General features: G+C 40.2%; 3 protein-coding genes across 4 annotated transcripts in view; 2 read left to right on the top strand and 1 right to left on the bottom strand.

Moving 5' to 3' along the window:
• LOC132979199 (phosphatase and actin regulator 1-like) overlaps positions 1–19,626 on the bottom strand; it is a 65,551-nt gene that overhangs the window by 40,128 nt on the left and 5,797 nt on the right. The gene's annotated exons all lie outside the window — the stretch shown is intronic.
• Positions 223–6,608, top strand: LOC132979198 (zinc finger protein 665-like). 2 transcript variants are annotated; one of them, XM_061044790.1, is made up of 7 exons: positions 223–354; positions 572–771; positions 3,098–3,199; positions 3,286–3,381; positions 3,782–3,892; positions 3,983–4,106; positions 4,193–6,608. In XM_061044790.1, the coding sequence occupies exons 1-7, from the start codon at positions 330–332 to the stop codon at positions 6,418–6,420; spliced, it is 2,886 nt and encodes a 961-aa protein (XP_060900773.1). In that variant the 5' UTR covers positions 223–329; the 3' UTR covers positions 6,421–6,608. The 2 variants fall into 2 exon arrangements, with proteins under 2 accessions (XP_060900773.1, XP_060900774.1); XM_061044791.1 differs by lacking the exons at positions 223–354; positions 572–771 and adding an exon at positions 1,811–2,943.
• LOC132979195 (zinc finger protein 99-like) lies at positions 10,694–16,734 on the top strand. The gene is made up of 7 exons (XM_061044786.1): positions 10,694–10,818; positions 11,025–11,224; positions 12,428–12,529; positions 12,615–12,710; positions 13,551–13,661; positions 13,752–13,875; positions 13,962–16,734. The coding sequence occupies exons 1-7, from the start codon at positions 10,794–10,796 to the stop codon at positions 16,580–16,582; spliced, it is 3,279 nt and encodes a 1,092-aa protein (XP_060900769.1). The 5' UTR covers positions 10,694–10,793; the 3' UTR covers positions 16,583–16,734.

The raw sequence follows: 19,626 nt of genomic DNA, 5'->3' as shown, positions 1-19,626 counted from the left end.
ATTGGGTTAATAGGTATTTTTCAAATGGTAATTATGTCTATTTAAGGTTACTCTCAGGACTGAAGTGGATAATTATTTATAATTATACCGGATGATTGTAGTTATTTAATTGGATCACTTTGGGTGGACTATGTAGCTATGTAAATACAGTACATGTGAATGTAACTCTTATGAAAACACAGTAGGTGGCAGTAATGCAATCATTTCGGATGCATACCGCCATTGAGACAACATGAGAAGAAGAAGCACCGAGCCTTCTGACGAGAAACAGCCAGACGTTTCCTGTGGCTGCATTTTTGCAGAACTCCATAACGACAAAAAAAAAAAAAATGAGCAAGACATTGTCGGACCACGGTGAGTGTTAAACCATGAATTGAATTCTGTCGGCGTTTCTGTTGTGGATAGTTAAAATGTTAAGGGGCGGAAAAGGCATGTTTCCGCGTCAGAGGCTGATATGAACGGATACGCTGCGGGACATTGTTGCATTGCTGTAAACGCTTCTGTGTATTCTCACTCAAGCGCGATTTTATGACAATACAGTTACCTCGGAGTTTACCATTTGTGTCCTCAGGTTTCCCTCCCCTCTCCTCTTTCCGCCTCATCGTCCCTCCTCTGCAGCTTGTGTCTGCAGCTCTGTTGGAGATAGTGAAGCAGGGAGCTGTGATGTATTTCGGTCTGCTGGAGGAGTTTATCACCTCAGTGTTGGAAACAGCCCCTGAGCTGCTCACTGACACAGAGAGAGTCCAACTAGTGATTGGCCTTCGAGCAAAGGTAAGACAACTTCAAAGAGTTTCTTAACGGTCCTGTGATGTTGTAAAGGAAAAAAATGTATTTTAAACGAGGAATTTGTGAAGCATGGTGCAAATACTCACCTGTGCTGTAAAAATGAGGTTGTATTCTAGATTATTTTTCTCCATTACACCAAGAGGTTAAATTATAGTGATTAATTAAGGTATGTGAAGTTGTTAATATAGAAGTTAAAGGACATAACCACATTTTGATGCTAAACAAAAAAATGTCAGCATTCTATAGTTACTAAAAGTTACAAAAAAAATAACCTTAAGACTGTAATCATGATGCCCTAACAGTGGAGAGCAGAAATGTGATCAAACTAGTTTAAATGAGCTTGATCTTCTCCAGCTAAATAGCGTTAATAATGTGTTTATAAAACACATTTTATAATACTTGCGGAAATGGATTTTAATTTTCCCTCCCATTTGCCTGTGATGCTTTGGTCTTTTAAAGCCAAAGTCATAACATTCATATTATAGAATAAGATTTATTGTGTGTATAGTCGACTGATATGGTATTTTTGGGGTCGATACCGATTTTAAAGAGAGACAGGAATGTTCCCATACGTTATTACCTACCCTGACCTTCAAAATCCAACCAATTCAGCAGCCACAATCTACTCATCTGTCAGACCACCAACAAAGCAAACACGTCTTACTAATTTTTTTGATTTTCTTTTTACCGTCTGAAGGTCTGCAGTAGACTACTCGTCTCAGTCATAATATTCCAACAAAAAAACAGTCCTTCTGCATCAGCACAATCCAATTTCAGTAATGATTAAATCCAAACACATTACATCCATAAAGATTCACGGACTCATTAAAAATGTCCATCACTGTTGAACTAAATGAGAGTGGAGGCTTCAGGATAGCGGAGGTGTTGCCAAACAGCAGTTTGTTTTGGTTTAATGCTGGTGCTCAAGGGCGACACCTACTGGATCAAAAAGTTGCGCATTCTTCCTTTAAAGCATAACTGCTAGATCATGTAACCTCTCATCCTGCACGGACTCTTAAGGCCCTGACACACGGTCGCCCCCCTAGTCTTTGCGGTGTGTCCAGCTCTGTCGCTACCGGTTGGCCCCAGTTGGCCTTTTTTTGGCCCACTCTACATGTTGAATCTGAGGAGTCGTCGCCGGCGCGGTTGGGGGTAGGAATCTCTCTGATTGGCTGTTCAGCTAAGCGAAACAGGAGAGCCAGTGCACGGGAAGAAATACGGAAGCGCCTCTTCTATTCTTGTTCCGCTAATAAAAGACCAAAGGCTCCATTTTCCAGTTCCATTTTCAACTTTTTATCAGACCTTATTCTCCATTAGAAGTACCTATGTTACGAGAGTTGTGCGACAACGGTGAGAAAATTGTCTTCTCGTATCACAACAGCGGTTTATTTATCCGCGTTCTTCCTCGTCCTCTTCCGGTTTCCCCTTTTTGGAATGACGATTACAGACTACCATGGAGAGTCTGTAATGCCTCTTGCGCAGAATGTACATGGTTGTTTGGCCGTTGACTGAAGTCTTTGCGGTGTGTTCTAGTGCAACTTTTTGGCCAAGACCAAAGGCGTCCACCAACGACGCCACTACTTCTTGGCACTCTGCTTGGTGTGTCAGGGCCTTTAGGGTGCACTCACACTAGGCAAAGTTGTCCCGTACCGTGCTTTAGAACGATTGTCCCCCCTCCTCATTCCCCCGCTGGCCCGCACTCACTGCTCCAGGACTAACCGGGCCTGAGCACAGTTACCTTTTGAACATGATGTCATTATACAACACATGCATGTCTTTAAGTGATCATGCAAAACGTGCTGAGTTTACAAGACAGGTGGACTCGAGAGAAAAAAATTAAAAAATAGGGACGTACTGTCGGGTCTGCGTCCGCACATCGGAGAACAAGTCAGCTACTTTACAGACTTTGTGTCTTATTTTGAGTCATTTTAGTCAGATACAGCCAGAACACCCCGGGATTTCACCATAATGAAAGCTGTCAATGTTGTGTACCCGTGCTTGTGCTCGTGCATGAACTGTGTACCGTGCTGAAGCACACCTCTTCCAAGCATGCCAGGGCCAAGGAAGTGCTTGAGCATGGATCAGAGCGCTCACACTAGTCAAACAAGCTGGACTTTAGGGGTGAAGCATGCTTGGTCATGGTACTGATTGCCTAGTGTGAGTGCGCCCTTTTTCTTACCCTACATCAAATGTTTACATACTGTACTACTGTTGTGATGATTTTCAGATGTTTCGCGTTGCCAGTCTCTACAGGAAAGTTATTGAAAAACCAGGCTTCACTGAATGGTTCTGTTTTTCTAAATGCCAACAGGCGGTGCTAGAGTTGTGCCGCAATGATGCATTTTCTGACCAGCAGGCTTTTCAGCATCATCTGAGCCAAATAAATACCTTCATTACAAACCAGGATAAAGAGGTCAGTACTCTTGATGCATTTTCATCACTTTTAATTTCTTTTGGGTTTACTTATTTGTGTTTTTTTTTGTTTTTGTTTTTTGTAAGACTTCCAATTCTGAGATGAAAGTTTCAGTTACAAACTTCCTGAGGCTTGTTCACACTCTAATGGAAGATCACTGTCAGAGGGATATCTTTTATAAGGTGAGTAAGATGGTACTATGTCTTCTGCTTGTTTTTGTCAAGTGACAAAACACAAGGGGAAACACTTTCAGTTCCTATCATTATATGCTGTTTGGTTTTGTTCCAGGTGGTTACTTTATGTCATATTGATTAAAAAATAGCTTTGAGTATAGGATAGGATAAGATAGTATAGTACTTTATTGATCCCCAGAGGGGAAATTCGGGCGTTGCAGCAGCACAGACAAGTAAGGTCATACAAAATACACATTAAACAGAATAGATTAGATAAATAAAAATAGGGTATATACAAGTACAAAATGAATGATGAAGTTAACTATGCACCCTATATAACCCTCAAGATCTATTCTACAAATCTGCCTCAAAGTATGTTGTAAAATGTAATGAATTATATTCTCTTTAGAACATCTTCCCAACACTGTTTGGTCCTAAATATGACTCAGCTCTACAGGCTCTAATGAAGAAATTCCTCCTCAATCTGCATGAGCTGCTGCCTGTTCCTAACCTTGAACAAGTAAGTACCTGACAAATGATTATCAACAACTAGCAATATTTGATATTCTCTCTGAAATGGATTTATTTTCCTCTTCTGTTCCATTTCTAGACTTCCCTTTGGTTGAGTCTGTCTCCTTCTATCTTGAAAGAGTGTGTGGACTTCATGAACCAGTCTAAGCCACTTAAAACACTTATCCAGCATCACAAACACCATGGGCACAAAGTTCCTAAAGGTATAGTACCAACAGAAATCTTTTCAATTATTGTCTTGAAGCCACAGTTGCTGAAAATAATTTATGTTTTGTTTTGTTTTTCATAGCTTTGTCTTCCTCTGGGGATGATTGCATCCTTTCCAGCCTGTCGTATCACCTACCGAATGTGGACAAAGACAAAGGGGATGTAGTTGTCAAAACTGAACCCACATTTGACCCTGATGATTGGCAGGCAGATAACCTATTGAGCAGTGAGTCAAAACAAGTTGAAGAAGACGACGTTAATGTGTTCTATTCTGAATTTGTGAAAAATGAGGAAGAATATGGACAGCAGTGTGTCAGTGATGTAACTGAAGATCAGGGAGCATCTGTTGAAGTAACAGTTCCATTTTTTGAGGAAAATGAGTCCAGTGATGGTGACCACATGGATGAAAAATGGTTCAATCACTTGGGAACTTGCAGTCGGACATCTAATGAGGACGGCAGTCTTGACGAACACCAGAGGATGCGTGCGGGCAGAAGCAAAGGACAAGAAGAGATGGACCCACATTGTTCCTCAAGCTCGGCTTTTCACACTGAACCACTCCCTATTGATAAATTCAACAAGTCTGTTCCTTTTGACATGTCAAACATTGCACCCCAGGAATTAATATCCTCTGACACATCACAAGAACAAACATCTAAAAGAAGCAGTCGCGTCAAACAATGCTCCATATGCAGGGAAATATTTACTAGTTCTACTGACCTGATGAAACACATGAGAAGCCACACTGAACATAGTCCTTACCTTTGTTGTTATTGTGGGGAAGATTTTGATAGCTATAAAGACTGCATGTCACACCAGAAAGATAAATGCAAAGCTTCAAACCAGTCTTCAAAAGACAGTTCCATGAGCCATGAAAATAACATGAAACAGGAGATCAATGAGGTTTATAGTGAAATAAGTCAGAGCTCGACAACTGCAGATGCATCAGCAGACTCAAAGGCTTATAAACAGCCACTGACATGTCCAAAATGTTGCCAGCGTTTTACCTACCACAAGAGTTTTGAGAAGCACCAGAAAATATGTTCAGAAGCAGCTTCTCGGAAGATTAAGAAAACCAACACAATCAATTTAATTAATAATAGATGTGATATCATTTCAGTTGACAAGGCTATGGAGAGCACTTCGTCCGCAGCAGTGGCTTCCAGTGAAATAAGTCAGAGCTCGACAACTGAAGATGCATCAGCAGACTCAAATGCGTACAAACAACCTCAAACGTGTCCAAAATGTGGCCAGTGTTTTACTTACTACAAGAGTTTTGAAAAGCACCAGAAAACATGTTTGGAAGCAGCCCCTCAAACAAAAGAGCCAACCAACACAAACTATTTAATCATCAATGGCTGTGATTTCTTTTCAGTTGACAACACTAATGAGATCAATGCTGAGAAAAGTTCTGAAACAATGGAAAGCCAAACTGCAACTTCATCCACAGCAGATGATGCAGAGGGCTCCCAGTGTAAAGATGGAACCTTTAAGTGCACCATGTGTGAGAAAGACTTTTCAAACATTGTGCTCATGCAAAGACATTACTCTGAGTCCCATGATTTCAGAGGCCCATACCCCTGTACTTTGTGCAAGACCACTTTTACCAGGTTGGCTGAATTGGTTCACCATCAGCAAAACAAACAGTTGTTCCAATGCCCTACCTGCAAGAAAGGTTTAAGAACTCCAGAAGAAATAAAAAAACATAAAAAAGTACATACTCCAACACCATGCAAATGTGAAACATGTGGTAAATGCTTTAAATCTCACTATCCTCTGATGCGGCACAGGAGAACACATAGAGAACAGCCACCTGTTGTTTGTACATACTGTGGGAAACAGTTTGCTTCAAAAAACTACCTGAAAGCTCATATGGTGAGGCATACAGGTGGTTACCCATGCCCAGAGTGCGGGAAGGTATTCTATCAAAAAACATACCTTACATATCATCTTTATAAACACAAAGGGCAAGAGCCGTACCTCTGCGAAACATGTGGGAAAGGATGGCCGAACGCGGCTCTGCTCAAGGTTCACATGGTTAAACATAGAGAGGATCGACCATTTAAGTGTGAAGACTGTGGTGCAACTTACAAACGGGAATCCCATTTAATGGCTCACCGCAGATCCAAACATTTGGGCTTGCGGCCATTTGTGTGCGAGGTTTGCAGCAAGGCCTTTAGATTAAACAATGAATTGAAAAATCACATGAAGGTACACACAGGAGAACGGCCCTTCTCGTGTCCAGTGTGTGGCAAACACTTTACACAAGCCTATAGCCTAAAGAAGCACAGAGAAAAGCCATGTATGTAGGAGAAATATATTGTGAGCTTGTACTGTTTGAAAACTGACAGTTATCCATGTACCATACCATATTCTATGTGTGTGTACATATGTGTCAATTTGTGTATGTTCATTCAACCAAGTTGTTTTGTATGATTGACAGTTTTAATAATTGAGCCACATAATTATAAATAAAGAAGAAAAAAAAAATCTTGAGTTGTGAATGATGTTCATTCATAGAGAAGTGTCATATCTCAAAGTCTTTTCTAAAGGGCACAGATCTCCAAGGTTTTTTAAAGGACTACCAGAAGCTCAAATCTGTTTGATAGAAGTAGGAGGAGGCTGACTCGCATTTTGGAAAATGTCTGGTGGATTTTGCGCAGTGGAAAGAGCACAGACGGACATTGTTAGGAAAACCTGTGAAATAAGCAATTGCATTGCTAATTTATATATTGCTGCAACATCTGTTTTGACATGCTTAGAAGACATAATATGGGCCAAATCCCAAACTTTTTTTTAACAGGGTTGCATACAAGTTCGGGGAGTTCTATTTGTTATATCCTACTTCCTCTTTCAGCCTACTTCCTGCCATGAACATATCATAATAAACTGGGAAGAAGCTTTTCTCTGGCCCCCGCACTTTGATTGGTGAACCAATGCAGAAGTTTTAATTTTGAACCGGTTTGCACAAATACTACATGGTCATTCAAGCTGGTGCAGGGCAGATGACAATTACCTATACCTATTATATCTCCAAGACTATGAGCATTATCGAGCCTCTCACCCTCCTCCCTCAATCTAAGAACATGTTAATGTGGCTGAACCTAGGAATGAAACAGCCTTCTCCTCCCATTACAAATGAACAGATTGAACAAATTAGGGATATAGTCATGCATCTCAGTAGAGAAGACGCCTTGTCCACCCGAACAGTGTGAGCAACCTCAGCCACATGCTGTAAGAAGAGCTGGTCATACAACCTAAAGGCATCATCTGCTCAGATTCAGCGACTACCTTGTTGGCTTTGAAAAATGGGACATGAAGGGCTCACCCTGACCTGCTTCAGGAGATTTTGTGCTGCTTGTTAAGGATTGAGAAAATAGGATGTTATTTTGAATTTCTATGCACCTCATCCTCAGCCGGGCCTCTGGCCCCTCAAGGCTGGCAACCCCCCCAGTGCAACTCAATTGTCCTTATGACCCTAATCATGGTGACGCATCTTACAGCTTCTGCTTTCCCTCAATGGGTCTCCATCTCCAATGCACAATCCACTGCTGTGTGAGCCCCACACAATGACTATAAGTCAATGTTGAGGGACCTACCTTCCCCTATTTCTATAAGGAAGACCCCCATCAATATACAATGTTTAAGACTTACCAGTCTTAATCTTTTAGCAAAAATCTATACCATATCCTGTTGGACCACCTTAAATTACCCACTGCATGGCATTTTGCATCGGCCTATGATCATGACCCACAGCCCTATACAAGGTCCTAAGCTGCTCTAGATCAACAGTATGGGCAGCCCCACCATTTAGCACTGAAATAGATAAACTCTATGATAAATCTCCTAAAGGTTCAGTCTGGTGTTCCTAATGCATTCCATAACTTTGCAGTCAGAGTCCAGTCCCTTGTAGGAATGCTGCAGGCTATGGGGCAGAGTGAGGGTGCGCCAAGCTTGATGATGGCTCGGCTTAACGTGCTTCTGTCAGAAGCCACCAAGCAGCTCGGCTGGTGCTTCAGTAAGTTTCTAGGTTTCACCCTTCCTTAACCGACAGAAAACCTTCTTCATTAAAGAGGAATTCACCTCAACTAAACTCTCACTCATAGATCAGACCTATACAGTAGATAAGCTTCAAAAACATTATCGGCACCCACAGGGTCTCACACTATTGTCCTTTTTTAAGGTTCAGCCACTGCGTTTGATCGGAGCAGTCACCTTATAACCCCCACAAAGAAAGTCTGCTCCAGTCCACCAGGGACACCAGTATCCATCCATACGTTTGTTTGATATTTGATTCAGAAAGGTAAAGAGAAAGAAGATGGAAATGAGTCAGAAAGATGAAAAGTTAATGGTGATGTTGAATTACAGATGGAGGCATAGGAAGTGCAATATAGTGAGTTGGAGAGGTACAGCACGCTAAAACACTTTCAAACGGAATGATAATGGTGTTCAGTAAATCAACTGATCAATGAAACTAAAGCCTTCAAAGTGAGGAACACTGGCGGCAAGAGTGGAGAGAGCTTTATTCCTGGAGTCAACGGTGCTAAAAGGGTCATCTATAATGTGTCTTAAGAAATCTCAGAAGAAGAGTTCAAAGAGGGAGTACCTGTATGAAAATGAAATGGATAGCTGAGTTCTAGTTTATGTTTTACTTTCTGCAGTGGAATGCTAGGAGTCTAGTAGCCAAGAGTCAGGAATTAGAAATATTTGCAAGTTGCATTGAGAAACCTGATTTTATATGTAGACAGTAGACTTGGTAAAAGCCATGTTTAGAATTTGAAATGCCAGGGTATGAAATTATAAGTATAAGAAAGGTTTACAACACAATAATATAGGGATTTATACTTACCTTAAATCTGTGACTGTTTAAGTATGGTCAGCGCAAGGAAAGATCTATGTAGTCAGTCTCTATACCACTTGGTTACAGTTGAGAGTAGAATAACTGAAAGGTATATTGAATGAGGTAGAATCACCAGTAATATGGGTTGGTGATTTGAATGCACATAGGGCAGTCGGGGAAGTAACAAACCAGGCAGAAATGGGGCGGCAATGGAGGACTTTTCTAGACAAACATGTACTTGTTAACATGGTTTGAAATAATTCTGGGAGCAGTGTCATGCATAGAATTAACCTTTACATCAACTGAGCTTGCTTTATTGGGGAATGTGATATAATGGATAGATACACAATGGAAACTGATCATGTTCCAATACTAAGCAGCTTTGGGAAAGCATCTATTAAAGAGCAGAATAACAATTTTCCGTGAAGTGCCCAATGGTGGTGAAACCTTATTTGAAGATGATGGGGCCATAATGAAAAGTGGTTGAAATTTAGACCATATTCATAGACAACGACCGCAGGCACTGGATCAAGTAGTATCATTGGAAGAAGAATGGGTTTTCAAAATCTCAGTAGCAAAATCTGAGTATGTACCTGGTCTTTGGTTGGTGTGAGACTTACGACCCGCCTCAAGCTCTCAGCCTGTTGTTAGGTTGCCTTAAAGTTAGGTTGAGACAGCAATTCAGCAAGGCGACCACCATCGATGGGACTCCAAAGCCCCTTGCAGTAACAGATGGGTGACGTCACTCAGGCTTTATCCATTAATATTTACAGTCTATGGCCTTGCCATGTTGTAAGAAGAGCTGGTCATACAACCTAAAGGCATCATCTGCTCAGATTCAGTGACTACCTTGTTGGCTTTGAAAAATGGGACATAAAGGGCTCACCCTGACCTGCTTCAGGAGATTTTGTGCTGCTTGTTAAGGATTGAGAAAATACGATGTTATTTTGAATTTCTATGGATACCTGGCCACTCAGGGATTGAGGGAAAATACATTTCTCAAGTCATTGCTAAAAGAAACTGTTGATTTGAAGGTTTTGCTTGAAAAATGGGAATTTTTGTCTGTATGTAAAATTAGAGCAACAATGGCTAATACTTGGCCATTGTGGCTTCTCTTAATGTTTATAGGCAAGCATCCAGACGTATGTCAGTGTGGGCTTTAGAAACTGTTATTGATTAATTACTTTGTAATAGTTAAATCAATTAAATATGACAATTATCCAGAGACATATCTGGGGTTTTCTTATTCCTCTTTAAAATCTATCCTTTCCTCTGAAGCAGAGTTCCAACCTACTGGTAGAGCCAGACCCGCCTCTCCCTACATGCAGAACACCCTCTGTGCATAGGGTCCCCTCATCATCTATAGGGGCCTCATGTTTGCACAAAACAATTTTCTGGGGTGGTGTCTGCAATATGAGAAATAATGCCAAGGTGATCAACATCCAGCTTTCCCACACTTAAACTTTACCTGGGAGTCACAACTATATAGTACGAGTCAATAGGCTTATATTTATTATTAGGTTATTATCTGAGAAATTAGGCATCCAATCACACGCTCGCTCTGCCTCTCCCGCTCCTGTTCATAAATAAAAATCCGCCAATGGGGCGCCACTTGGGCAAGGGGCAGACCTGGGTAGAGAGAGATCATAAAATGTCTTCATTCAACTGCCTGTACCTAAAAATATAATATAGGCTACAAATTATAGAGGGCGGCATTTCACTTCCAAGTGTACAGCTTGCCGGAATTCCACAAGAAGACGAAGAAGAAGCAGGGGGAAAAAAAACAGCCAGCCAGGCGTTTCTTGTGGCTGCATGTTAGCAAAAATCCATCACGACAAAAAAAATGAGCAAGACATTGACGGACCATGGTGAGTGTTTAACTATAAAAAAAAATGCTGTCCGCATTTGGATAGATGAAAAGAGAGAGGTGGAAAGCGATGTGTTAGCGTCACTGATATTAACGCACACGCCGCGGGACGTTGCATTGCTGTAAACGTGCCATGTATATATTTTTTTTCCCTCAAGCGTATTATAACAGTATTGTTACCTCGGAGTTTACCATTTGTGTCCTCAGGTTTCCCTCCCCTCTCCTCTTTCCGCCTCATCGTCCCTCCTCTGCAGCTTGTGTCTGCAGCTCTGTTGGAGATAGTGAAGCAGGGAGCTGTGATGTATTTCGGTCTGCTGGAGGAGTTTATCACCTCAGTGTTGGAAACAGCCCCTGAGCTGCTCACTGACACAGAGAGAGTCCAACTAGTGATTGGCCTTCGAGCAAAGGTAAGACAACTTCAAAGAGTTTCTTCATACTGTATATAATGTTGCAATGAAAAACATAGGCTGCCAAAGAAACGAGGAACGTGTCTGCCGTAGTGAAATGTAGCGTGGTGCAAATACTCAATTGTAAAAAGTATAGGTAGGTTGTGTTCTTCTTTATACTAAAAAGTTAAGTTAAGGTCATAATTAAGGTGAGTTATGGTAAGTTGTTAATATTGAAGTTGAAGGACATTATCACATAATGCTTAACTTTTTTTTTTCAACATTCTATAGGTACTATATTAGATGAACAAAACTATCCTGAAGACTATAACCATTCTTCAATCAATTTGTATTTATATCAAAGCAGAAACAGTATCCAAGTACCATTGTTAAAATGTGCTTCAACTTCTCCAGCTAATAGCAATGACAGTGTGTGTATAATAATAATATAATATAATATAGTTTTTTTATAGCGCTTTTCTAAGAACTGAAAGACGCTTTGACAAAATATAAAACCATAAAACAAAACAAAAAACGACGAGGACAGTACAATGAAGAAGTAATGTGGGGGGGGAGTTAGTGGTTGTAGGCAATGTTGAAGAGGTGAGTTTTGAGGGATTTCTTGAAGGAGGTGAGTGTGGGGGAGTCTCTGATGTTTGTTTTTTTGTATACACCTTTAATAATACTTTTACAATAAGGATTTCATTGTTGTTGTTTTCTGCCTATATGAGTTGGTCACCCAAAACCAAAGTAATAGCAATTAATGAGATTTATATGTTATATGTATAACCCCAGTTTATAACATCTGTGGAAAGGAATATACTACAGCCTATTTCTGCTTCCATAGTATATGATTTACATATATGATGTCTTTATGTTATTATTTACATTTTTTTTTTAAACATACAAAGCGTGAGTGGAAAGTAAGTGCAAATCAAACAGCATCACTGACATTCATGTTGGAGTTTATGCAGACTTTAGGAACACATTTGAAAGGGGGAAGATGTATATTAAATATATTGGAATTGGCCCCACAAGAGTGTGTGGGCTTTGGTCATGATCTGACTGACTGACAATGACTCGTGATCGTCCCCTACATCAAATGTTTACATACTGTACTACTGTTGTGATGATTTTCAGATGTTTCGCGTTGCCAGTCTCTACAGGATAGTTATTGAAAAACCAGGCTTCACTGAATGGTTCTGTTTTTCTAAATGCCAACAGGCGGTGCTAGAGTTGTGCCGCAATGATGCATTTTCTGACCAGCAGGCTTTTCGGCATCATCTGAGCCAAATAAATACCTTCATTACAAACCAGGATAAAGAGGTCAGTACTCTTGATGCATTTTCATCACTTTTAATTTCTTTTGGGTTTACTTATTTGCGTTTTTTTTGTTTTTGTTTTTTGTAAGACTTCCAATTCTGAGATGAAAGTTTCAGTTACAAACTTCCTGAGGCTTGTTCACACTCTAATGGAAGATCACTGTCAGAGGGATATCTTTTATAAGGTGAGTAAGATGGTACTATGTCTTCTGCTTGTTTTTGTCAAGTGACAAAACACAAGGGGAAACACTTTCAGTTCCCATCATTATATGCTGTTTGGTTTTGTTCCGGGTGGTTAGTTTGTCTTAATGATTAGAAAAGTGGTTCCTAAGAAGAAAAGCAGAGCCTCCCACCACATAGGAAAAAAAGTGATTCATTGCTGTCAAATAGAAAGACTTTTCTGGGCAACAGGGACCAAGTGGTTAGTTTGTGCACCCAATAACTCAAGGAAGAATAGCTGTGGGTTCGGCCACAGCTAATTGAGGTCTGAATAAATGAAATGAAACAGAGGCTGCAGTCCTCGAAGTCGGCGGCCCAGGTTCAAATCCGACCTGTGGCTCCTTTCCTGCATGTCAATCCCCACTCTCTGTCTCTCCCCGATTTCTGACTGTATCCGCTGACCTGTCTCTGAAATATAGGCACAAAAGCCCCAAAAAACAAGCCTTTAAAAATTAACTGAATTTACTATTGATTCCATGAGAACCCTCATTAAAGATGTGGCTGTGTGATATTTTTCAATGAGGAACTCTTGTGTTTTTTAAACAGTTTTATGTACAGACCTTCAAATAAACTATCCAATAAGTGTGTTATTATTTTAGTAAATTTGGGGAAATCTTATTTGGACAACCTTAGAGCAGACAAAGCCTCGCACCAACCCTAAGATCTTTGGCCCCCCTAGGGGGGGCCCTGACCCCATGTTGGGAACAGTGGTTTAGAAAATAGCTTTGAATAAAACCCTCAAGATCTATTCTACAAATCTGCCTCAAAATATGTTGTAAAAATGTAATGAATTATATTCTCTTTAGAACATCTTCCCAACACTGTTTGGTCCTAAATATGACTCAGCTCTACAGGCTCTAATGAAGAAATTCCTCCTCAATCTGCATGAGCTGCTGCCTGTTCCTAACCTTGAACAAGTAAGTACCTGACAAATGATTATCAACAACTAGCAATATTTGATATTCTCTCTGAAATGGATTTATTTTCCTCTTCTGTTCCATTTCTAGACTTCCCTTTGGTTGAGTCTCTCTCCTTCTATCTTGAAAGAGTGTGTGGACTTCATGAACCAGTCTAAGCCACTTAAAACACTTATCCAGCATCACAAACACCATGGGCACAAAGTTCCTAAAGGTATAGTACCAACAGAAATCTTTTCAATTATTGTCTTGAAGCCACAGTTGCTGAAAATAATTTATGTTTTGTTTTGTTTTTCATAGCTTTGTCTTCCTCTGGGGATGATTGCATCCTTTCCAGCCTGTCGTATCACCTACCAAATGTGGACAAAGACAAAGGGGATGTAGTTGTCAAAACTGAACCCACATTTGACCCTGATGATTGGCAGGCAGATAACCTATTGAGCAGTGAGTCAAAACAAGTTGTTGAAGAAGACGACGTTAATGTGTTCTATTCTGAATTTGTGAAAAATGAGGAAGAATATGGACAGCAGTGTGTCAGTGATGTAACTGAAGATCAGGGAGCATCTGTTGAAGTAACAGTTCCATTTTTTGAGGAAAATGAGTCCAGTGATGGTGACCACATGGATGAAAAATGGTTCAATCACTTGGGAACTTGCAGTCGGACATCTAATGAGGACGGCAGTCTTGTTTGTCATGTTTGTACCAAAGATTTTGATTGCCAAAAACTCTTTGACGAACACAAGAGGATGTGTGCGGGCAGAAGCAAAGGACAAGAAGAGATGGACCCACAATGTTCCTCAAGCTCGGCTTTTCACACTGAACCACTCCCTATTGATAAATTAAACAAGTCTGTTCCTTTTGACATGTCAAACATTGCACCCCAGGAATTAATATCCTCTGACACATCACAAGAACAAACATCTAAAAGAAGCAGTCGCGTCAAACAATGCTCCATATGCAGGGAAATATTTACTAGTTCTACTGACCTGATGAAGCACATGAGAAGCCACACTGAACAGAGTCCCTACCTTTGTTGTTATTGTGGGGAAGATTTTGATAGCTATAAAGACTGCATGACACACCAGGAAGATAAATGCAAAGCTTCAAACCAGTCTTCAAAAGACAGTTCCATGAGCCATGAAAATAACATGAAACAAGAGATCAATGAGGTTTATAGTGAAATAAGTCAGAGCTCGACATCTGCAGATGCATCAGCAGACTCAAAGGCTTATAAACAGCCACTGACATGTCCAAAATGTTGCCAGCGTTTTACCTACCACAAGAGTTTTGAGAAGCACCAGAAAATATGTTCAGAAGCAGCTTCTCAAAGGATTAAGAAAACCAACACAAACAATTTGGTTGACAATGGACGTGATATCGTTTCAGTTGACAAGGCTATGGAGAGCAATGCTGAGAAAAGTTCTGAAACAATGGAAAGCCAAACTGCAACAACTTCATCCACAGCAGTGGCTTCCAGTGAAATAAGTCAGAGCTCGACAACTGCGGAGTCACCACCAAACTCAAAGGCTTATAAACAACCGCAAACGTGTCCAAAATGTGGCCAGTGTTTTATTTACTACAAGAGTTTTAAGAAGCACCAGCAAATATGTTCAGAAGCAGCTCCTCGAAGGATTAAGCAAACCAAAAAAAAACATGTAATTAACAATGGAAGTGATTTCTTTTCAGTTGACAAGGCTATGGAGAGCAATGCTGCGAAAAGTTCCGAAACAGCAGAAAGCCAAACTGCAACAACTTCATCCGCAGCAGTGGCTTCCAGTGAAATAAGTCAGAGCTCGACAACTGAAGATGCATCAGCAGACTCAAAGGCTTTTAAACAATCTCTTATGTGTCCAAAATGTGGCCAGTGTTTTACTTACTACAGGAGTTTTGAGAAGCACCAGACAATATGTTCAGATGCAGATTCTCAAACAAAAGAGCCAACCAACACAAACTATTTCATCATCAAAGGCTGTGATTTCTTTTCAGTTGACAACACTACTGAGATCAATGCTGAGAAAAGTTCTGAAACGATGGAAAGCCAAACTGCAACTTCATCCACAGCAGATGATGCAGAGGGCTCCCAGTGTAAAGATGGAACCTTTAAGTGCACCATGTGTGAGAAAGACTTTTCAAACATTGTGCTCATGCAAAGACATTACTCTGAGTCCCATGGTGTCAGAGGCCCATACCCCTGTACTTTGTGCAAGACCACTTTTACCAGGTTGTATGAACTGATTCGACACCAGCAAAACAAACAGTTGTTTCTATGCCCCATCTGCAAGAAAGGATTCAGACATCCAGGAGAAATAGAAAGACATCAAAAAATACATTCTCCAACACCATGCAAATGTGAAACGTGTGGGAAAATCTTTGATTCTAACTATGCTCTGATGCGGCACAGGAGAACACATAGAGAACGGCCACCTGTTGTTTGTACATACTGTGGGAAACAGTTCACTTCAAAGGACTACTTGAGAGCTCATATGGTGAGGCATACAGATGGTTACCCATGCCCAGAGTGCGGGAAGGTATTCTATCAAAAAACACTGCTAACATATCATCTGTATAAACACAAAGGGCAAGAGCCGTACCTCTGCGACACGTGTGGCAAAGGATGGCCGAACGCGGCTCTGCTCAAGGTTCACATGGTTAAACACAGAGAAGGTCAGCCATTTAAGTGTGAAGACTGTGGTGCGGCTTACAAGCGGGAATCAAGTTTGATCTCTCACCGCAGATCCAAACATATAGGCTTGCGGCCATTTGTGTGCGAGGTTTGCAGCAAGGCCTTCAGGATAAACAGCCAGCTGAAAAATCACATGATGGTCCACACAGGGGAACGACCCTACTCGTGTCCAATGTGTGGCAAAAAGTTTACAAAAGGCTATAACTTAAAGAAGCACAGAGAAAAGCCATGTCTATAGGAGAAACCTGTTTGTGAGCTGTGTTAAAACTGATCATGATTATGTGCCACCCTTTATTCCACCAATTCATACAGTATATCTGTATATGTGCTGTACTGGTTTGATTATAGAGCTCCTGATGTGTAAATAAAGAACAAGCTGTTTGTGATATTGTGAATGATCGATCATTGAGTAAAACTGGCACAGCTTCACAGACTGTTGAAACAAAGACTTTTTCTAAAGGTGTGAATGTCTTCAAGGTATTTCCAAGGGCTACAAGAAGCTTAAGGCTATCAGATAGATTATGAGGAGGCAGACTCAATACTTATATATGTATTTGTTTAATTCTATCATTTTGGTGGGTTGCTCAATGGAAAGAGCCCAAGTAGACACTGTTGGAACAACCTGTGAAACATGCACTCACATTGTAATGTGTGTGATGCTGCAACATTTGTTGGGTGTTTTATTTACTTAAAACTACAGATTTACTAATGCATATGGTAATTAAGGTATTGTTGGACTATCGTTTAATATGCAGTTGGTCTTCCAAAATAAGCACTCCCAAGACTGCAACTTGGAATTGCTTTTGGAAACGGTCAGCCAGTAGTGACAACTAGTTACAGACCAAACTATCAGCTAATTTATTGAATTTAAGGGTTATTTGATAAAAATAAAAAAAAAAGAAGAAAAAAAAAGCCATTGGTTACACTGCTGCTGCTTCAAACAAGAAATCTAAAAACAAATGTGAGCAATATTCATGTGGGCTCTGCAACTCTTTCTGGTAGGTAAAGTGTGCTACTCCTCTGGGCTGTTCTGACAGTCGCCACCTGCAGAGACTCCAATTTCTCTCCGACTGAAACCTCCATCTGTCCTGCTGGCTCTTGATGAACAGACTCCCATAGCATGGAGTGAACTGTCTGCTGAAGAGCTTAAGCCCCACTGTCCATTTCTGGCTGCACTGGGGTTAAGACGAATATCTCCTGGGTTCAGGCACATAGGTAGCTGTGCATTATATAACAAATTGTATTAGAGAGTTTTCCTAGTTATTGATTCACCATTTCCGCTGTCAAAATGACAGGTTTTACTATAGAATAGTTGGAATTATCAACACCACATTAGATAGCCTTTTAACAAAAGTCAAATTAAGCATTCAGCCCTGACTTACTAGCTTATATTGCGGTGAAGTATAAGGTGGCAGAAAGCCTAGATTACTGTTTGGTAGTGATGCAATAGGAAAATTGTACATTCCTAGCTTACATTAGCTAAAGCAATTAAGCTAGCCTAACACTTGACCCAGAGAAGGGTTTCCAATTGCAGTAAATTACTAGTTATCAAAAGTGTTGCTTTATTTCAAAACTTGGCCAGCTGTCCCCTTTGGATTTTTATTATCAATAGCGTTTTATTTTTTTATTTTAGCTAATTAATCTAATCTAAAAGTGGTGAAATGACAAAGGTTATGCTTATTGGGTCTGTGGCTCAGTTGATCGAGTCGTCGCCTCTCAACCATAACGTCAAGGGTTCGTTCCCCAGCTGAGCAACATGTCCAATGTGTGAATTGTAACAGGAACATTGTATTGCTCTTATATGACTTACAGCATGGAACACAGAAGTGTAACATTATGAAAAGCATTTCAGCTCACCATCCTGAAAAGTTATCAGTTAAAAGTGAATGTTGTGTGAGTATGGTAAATGTTTACGGCTTGCATTTAGCTAGAGAATTAGTTACATTATATTCCCCATACCTCATCTCTCTGCATCTATCTGCTGCTCAAGTCAAATAACAATTCAATCTGCTTAAACTGTCATGGTTTAAGATATATATTAAAAGCTAAATAAATGAACACTAAGCTTTGGTCTGTACGTTCAAACAAGAAGGTGTTGAAAATGTACTGAATGGTAAATTAAAGTTATTCAGAGGACACAAGATTTGTTTTATTAACATTAACATTACTGTCTTTTGTGTCTGTTTGTTAGAGACTGCTAATATCTTTTATAGAATTTAATAAACAAAAAGTATAAATGGGACAGTGTTTAAAAAAAAATATATATATATATTTTATCGCTGCAGTTATGTGACATGACATCAAGATCAATTTTTACTTTGGATCCGTGAGATATGCTGAAGAAAGAACGGTTGCAAAGTGTACTTGGTTGAATTCCTTATTTACACAGAATTGGTCTTTTCAGAGCCAAGTCATCTATCCCGTAGGCTGTTAGTCTGTCTTTACACAGGATTACATAACTGTCTGAAAAGTGCATGCATAATTTACCATAATGTTCTGTGTAGAGCACATAAAGTACTTCCCTGTATTATTTTAGGAGCTACACAAAAATTGGGGACAACATGAAAATGAATACTCAAATATTCATGTTCTAAAACACTTCAGTCCAATGATTTTCTTTGCATTTGAAATATCACTAATGTTTGGTTTGTGTTGTGAGAATAACTCATGGAACTACCCTGAATAACCATCCAGTGGTGTTGCTTATCCAATATTGTTTAATAGAAGCCTTTGCAGCTGTAATTATGAAAAGTCTCTTTCCTGTCATTTAAATAATAGAAACACGTTTTCTGGGTTCAGAGGCCGAATCCATCCTGACTTCTATCAGAAGAAGTCGGATAACATTTTGAAGGACTGCTGAGTGGTGCAATGCAGCTTTGATTGAATTGAGTCTCCGGTTTGCAGCAGCGTCTGAAGAGATTCTGACTCTGTAAAGTGTCTTACTCAGCAAGTATGTCTTTAAAAGCTGGAGCTGCACTGGCGATGCCAGTATCAAATGCCACCCTGTAGTCGTTCATCATTACAGCTGAACGAATGCTCATCACTCTGCCTGACATTACTCTTTCTGAGAACACATCATTATTGAAGATGTTTGCCTCCGTTGTTTTATTCCCATGTGTCTTACAGGATTCGTTGCATGCTGCTTTGAATTCAGAAAGACTAGTTATTAGAGCGCAACAGCAACTCAGGAGGAGCATTCTATACTCCAGGATTATTACTCCTTTGCAATGATTGCTTGCGGATAACAGTAGTTTCTTTACCCGCTTACCAACGCGCTGCCAC

The sequence above is a fragment of the Labrus mixtus genome, chromosome 8 (genome assembly GCF_963584025.1).
Source record: "Labrus mixtus chromosome 8, fLabMix1.1, whole genome shotgun sequence".
Taxonomy (NCBI): Eukaryota; Metazoa; Chordata; class Actinopteri; order Labriformes; family Labridae; genus Labrus; species Labrus mixtus.
Note: the sequence above shows the minus strand (reverse complement) of the source record. Positions and strands in the feature narration are given on the sequence as shown.